The 6000-nt window shown below is 47.1% G+C and overlaps 1 protein-coding gene across 1 annotated transcript; it reads left to right on the top strand.

Moving 5' to 3' along the window:
- Positions 1 to 3804: 3804 nt before the first annotated feature.
- Positions 3805 to 4474, top strand: nog2 (noggin 2). Its single transcript, XM_070927400.1, has one exon. The coding sequence runs from the start codon at positions 3839 to 3841 to the stop codon at positions 4472 to 4474; it is 636 nt and encodes a 211-aa protein (XP_070783501.1). The 5' UTR covers positions 3805 to 3838.
- Positions 4475 to 6000: the final 1526 nt, after the last annotated feature.

The following is a 6000-nucleotide window of genomic DNA, read 5'->3' on the forward strand; positions in this document are numbered from 1 at the left end:
GTGTGTGTGTGTGTGTGTGTGTGTGTGTGTGTGTGTGTGTGTGTGTGGGGTGGGGGCTTAGGGATTTCAGAGTTGCACTATTTCTGCCACTCAAGACTATTTCCAAATGCCCACAGCATCTTGCCAAATTCCTTAACTGTCCTTATCTTCAGACTTTAGCTCATTTAATGCAACAAGAAATGTAAAAACATGGTTGATTTTGTCAGATCAGCTCTGCTTGGTGATGTTTTTTTGTTTGTTTTGTTCTTGGTCTCCCCAAGCTGTCCGTCTCCATCCACCCCCCTGTGCCATTCTACCAGTCCCCAGTGGGCACAGCCAGCCAGTCTGGCCAGGCCTGCCCCTTGCTGTGCCCCTGCGCTGGATAAGCTCCTGCCTGGACCTTGGGTAGAGGCCTTTGTATTGAGCCGTGGGGGTTTTAGTGTGTGTATGTGTTTGTGTATGTGTTATGTGTTGGTGTGTATGTGTGTATAGCATTCACAGCAGAAGGGGAGAAGGGGGTCCTATCTGTGCCTAAGGGCTGCCCCCCAACGCACCCTCACCATGCGCCCTATTGAGACCTAAGGGAGCGTGAACAATCACTGCAAAACCAAAGAGCTAAGTCCCCTTGTTATACAAGCCCAATTTTCAGCACCAGCCCCACCTCTCTCCTCCATGGTGCGTCCCACCCCCATCCCAGCACCCCAGCCCCACTCATCAGAGGTTGACGGGCTTCGTTAAAGCGAGCCGGGGTCCTTTTATGGCGTTATTTAATTAGCCATTCCACAGCAAACTGCCATCCGGCACCACCACCACTGCCCCCCCCCCCACCCCCCCACCCCCCATCCTCTTCCCTTTGCTGAAACCACCAAAATCTTCATCACCACCACCACCTCCTCCTGCCTTCACCCCCACTTACTCAACATCATCACCACCACCCCTCCCCACTGTGCTCACCGGTCCCCTCCTCTCTCCTCTCCTTGTCTTTATCTCCAGTAATTAGCCAGGGGATGGGGGTAGACTCATTGCTAGGTGGCTCGACAGTATTAGTGCTTGAGACTAGGAGTGTCTCTCCCTGCATGGGGTTCTCTCTCTCAGTCCACCACCCCGAGACCTGTGGAGGAAGACAATGGAAATGGCCAGTTCTACAGTAGCCAGCTCAGTCTTACTGTCCCCGCTGCCCACTGAGCTCTGTCTACACTGGCACCCTAATCATTAACCAGATTATGACTTTGTGTGTCTGCTTGCATGTTGGAGGGGTCAGCAGGAATTTACTCATAGGATGCAAGAGACTGCGGGACTGCAGTTCCTCCGTCCTTCAACAGGGAGGGTTTGTTTTTGTATTGTACTCACATTGAGGCTGATTCAGGTTAATTACTTCATTTTTTGGCAGTAAATGGCTCCAGCATTGGTTTTTTAGATCTTTGATCACAAAGCTGGTGAGCAATTTCGCTTGAGCTGCCACCATAACTATGAGCACACATTCCTTCCCCATGCACTCAAACATGAGTAGTCACACAGTGAGGGAGAGAGTCTGGGGAGCCCCTGGCTGCAGGTCTGCACCGTGCTGGATCGACGCCCTCTAGTGACCACTACAAAAGACAAGCACAATGACGAGTTGAAATACCCAATACTCCTGGTCAGCCTATCCAAACTGCGCAGGATAAATTCAGCAACCTAGAGCCAGGATAAAATTCATCGGGTAGACACATCTACACCAAGTTCAACCACCCTTTGTGACTGATTTTAATGATTTAAAAAAAACTGTTGGTTATGTATGATTTTGATTTTAAAAAGTTTAAATATTTTGATTGAATGTATTGCTGTTTCAGACTGGAGGTCAACTTTGCCACCAAAATGACTATATTTGAATAGCATCGTAACCTGGGTTAACTATGGGTTATTATGGCTACATAAAATGTTTAAATACATTCACTTGATAGTCAATAAATTAAAGTTGCCTGAATCATTTTTAAGTGGCATTATAGGAGGACCAACATAGTTCAAGCAAAAGCAAAACGTCCAGCGTGGCCTAATGACTGCTTAGCATGGGAAAGGTACCGCTTAGTTATCCCTGGCCATTTATAGCCCTTAATTACGCGCCTATTTTGTGACCCCTGAGTTCAACGGGCCAATTCCTGTGTAGACCCAAATGCTGACGAACAAAGGTGGAATGTGATGCCCCTTTTCCACAGACAAGCTACTAAACGTTTCCCATCAATTTCATGGGAAAGTTCAAGCCAAGGAAACTCTTAAACGCTTCAGCTGAATATTGACAGCGTATTGAACCCATTAGTGCATCACAGACTCTCTGCTGACGAGAAGCGCAGGAGAAAACAGTTGCTGTAACACTTAAAGTGTGTTAGAACTCAGACACTCTGTAATACGCACAACTCTGCTCATGCTGTGGAATATTACACTACAACACGGGATAAAACTGGAGCTTTAGGACCCAGTTGATCGTTGTGATTGTGGCTGATATTTTCCACGTTGGGAGGGGAGGGGGTGGCCCGGAGGGGGGGCTGTCAATCATAGTGAAAGTGGCCGGGGTGGGCAGGCCCCTCTGACACTTTGTAGGGGGATATTTAACTTGGGACTGAGCACCACTCGCTACAGACACACTCACACACAGTGTGCCTAAGCAAAGAAACGCTCCAGCGCCAAGTCTCTCAGACTCCTGAAGTAGGAGCGACTCAGTAGGAGCTTCTGTACCAGTTATCAAAGGAGTTGAGACGCTCCCTCAGGAATTGAACGCTTGCATCGACCGGGCAAAACGGCTCCAGGTTATGGACTGTCTCGTCATGCAGCGACAGAGGGATCTGGAGCTTTTCTGAGAGGATTCAGCAATGCCACAGTGAAAGGAGCTCTGAACTAACAACGTTTACTGGCTTTCTGCAGTTTGCATTTGATATGCACTGACACTGCAATTTGCCGCCGCTTTTCAGCGTTGTCTTTTATTACGTGCACAGCCGAGAGTTGTGTGGGAATGTTACAGCCTGAGACTTTTCTGTAAAGAAGTGCTCTGCGATCTGGAACATCCTCTGGAAAGATAAATGGCTGTTGTTTCATAAACTGAGTTTGCACCCCGCTGCAGCGCCTTTCTCTCTCAGTATTTTTGGACATTTTCAGTGAGGTGCACATATCGACTGCTGGAATACCACAAGGGACTGACTGCACAGACCGTTTCCTCAGTCCATGGATTGTGCGCCCTGGGACCTTGTCAAACCTGAGAGCGTCAGGCGACGTTAAGAGAAGCCACGTTTATAAAAGCCGTGCGTAAAAATAACATTGGCCACGGCAGCCCTTATTGCCGGGCGCGTGACATTTAAAACTTGGTGAAGTGCTCTTTTGTGCGCCCTTCTCTCTCGGGACGCTCCGGATCTATTCTGTCTCTTTAGAAAACACTTCATTCCATGCAGCTCTCGCCTCGGCCGCTGTCATCCAGTGTAGACAGTTCGTCGTGGCTTCGAGTCCCCGGGGTAACCATGACAACCGAAAGAAACCCAAAGTGAATCCAAGGGAGCGGGGTGAGGCCGGAGAGAGCGTGAATAGAGTTTTCCCCATTTTGTTTTGTGCTTTTTTTTGTTTAGACTAAACACTTTCTGCAAAGCGGGGGCACCGCTTCGAGCCGCAGGGTTGCATCAGCGGGCAAATTGCAAAGTTGAAGGAGCCCTAAAAAGCAAAGCACTCCGCTCCATGTCATTCAAACCCGACGTGGTCTATTAAAAGTATCGCCTTGCTGGTGACTGAACTTCTACTATTTATGAAGCCCCGGGCTACTCATTGCAGAGAATACAGTGACCGGGAAAAGAATTGAATATCATTTAGGCGAAAAGAGCCGGTGCGTAAAACAGGAGGAATAATGGGCCTCTCACACACGCTGCTCTTTTACGTGCTGGTGTGCGTTCACCTTGGAGTTTCCCAGCATTACCTTCGCCTCCGTCCATCGCCCAGTGATCACCTCCCCGTGCCCGACCTCAAGGAGGACCCCGACCCGGAGTACGACCCCCGGGAGCAGGACTTGGCCGAGAGGACTCTGAGGAAAAAGCTCGGCAGCAACTTTGACCCCAACTTCATGTCCATCAGCTCGCCCATGCTGGTGAACCTCTCCGCGTCAGACAACCAGGTGAAGCTGCAGGGGCCCATGCCTAACGAGATTAAAAAGCTGGACCTCACGGAGACCCCCTATGGGAAGCGGGTAAAAGTGGGCAAGAAAGCCCGCAGGAAATTTCTGCAGTGGCTGTGGACCTATACGCACTGCCCAGTGGTGTACACCTGGAAGGATTTGGGCGTGAGGTTCTGGCCACGTTACATCAAGGAGGGAAACTGTTTCTCTGAGCGCTCTTGCTCCTTCCCCGAGGGGATGTCTTGCAAACCCGTCAAGTCAATCAACAAGATTTTCCTCCGGTGGTATTGTCAAGGCTTTCTAAGACAGAAATACTGTACGTGGATACAGGTGCAATACCCAATCATCTCAGAGTGCAAGTGTTCGTGCTGATTTTCTCTAAGGAAGTAGTGGTGGTCGAGGGGGGAGTGGACTGGAAATACGGTTTCTATTGCACTGTTAACTCTCTACAGAGGTGGGCACCATAGCAAATCTATTTTTTTATATAGCATTTTAAGTGAAATACCAACATTGTACATATTTAAGAAAAATGCAGCTATTTTTTCTAATTGAACCAGGACCATATTTTATTCTCAACCCTGAAGCGTGTTTTTTGGGGGAACACGAGCACTTCATAAGGAAGAGCTTTTTTTTTTTTTTTTTGATATTTTTATGAGACATTGAAGATGGAATGCATATGCTACACTTCTCCAAGAGGTGAACTTTTTTTTTTTTCAACTGAACATTGATGCTGACTGTTATTTCACTGCAATGCTGCCTAGAGTTTTTGTATAATATTAATATCAATAATAATTAAATTGTAAAAAAAAAAGTTGAGGTTAAAGATATATATAAAGGCGTGAACTCAGCTTTTTTTGGAATACATAGTATTGTAGAAATAAACAAATCTGTACGTTTTATTTATTATTTTAACGATTGTGAGTATAGAGCATAAGGAAAGAGAATAGCAGAGTATACCAGAAAAAAATATGGGAGATGTCTACTTGAATATTTCTAAAAATCTAAAAAAAATTCAATAAAATAAATAAAAAAGTAAAACATATCAGTGTACATGTTATGTTTACACGTTCTAGCAATAAAGTCTATCTTTTCAACGTGTATTAGTGTCAAGCCATGTTGCTTACAACGAGTGTCTATATCCAGGGGGGCGTGTACACTGTAAGAAATATCATCTGAACATGGCGTCTCATTCAGTCTCAAAGTCTGTCCCTGAGAAGAGAAGAGAAGTCTGCTGGTGGCTGAGGTGATCCCACTCGTTTGCAATAGAGTTACATTGATCCGAGGACTATAAACAAGCGTCACAACAATGTCAGACAGACGCTTTCTTGAATTGGAAACAAGTGAAAGTGAGCCACATTTGATGTAAAATGCTGTTTAAGACGGCGCCAGACTGACATCTTTTGCAGTGTGTGCGGCCGGGCTGCGGAGTGGAGTGGAGTTACTGACTGCACAGTAAGTCCAAGCTTCAGTGATTCTGTGTGGACTGCCTGACGCTCCACGCCGTCACAGTGATTTTAGAAAGGGCTGATTTACTACGCTGCGTAATGCGCAACACATACCTCAAGCGCCTCCACAGAACCGGCATTCATTTGTCTCAGCCAGGGAGAGGGAGGAGAGGCCACGCACATTCATCTCCCCTGTCTAGGCACATGCTCGTTTCAGGGCTCCGAGGTGTTAACATAATGGGTAAAATATGATTCAGACATTTCAAACAGTGTCAGATGATGAAATGGCGCAGCGTATATGCGCAAGCCAGGGGCGTCTGGGGTCTGTGCCTTTCACTCTGGAAGCTCCACACAAGTTCCACTGAGGTATTTGTATAGAGGTGGACTGGAGCAGACCGGCGCCTATTCAAGTCTGACCGCCCTGGAGAGAGAGAGAGAGAAAAAACAAAAAAA

This window comes from Enoplosus armatus, chromosome 20 (assembly GCF_043641665.1).
Source record: "Enoplosus armatus isolate fEnoArm2 chromosome 20, fEnoArm2.hap1, whole genome shotgun sequence".
NCBI lineage: Eukaryota > Metazoa > Chordata > Actinopteri > Centrarchiformes > Enoplosidae > Enoplosus > Enoplosus armatus.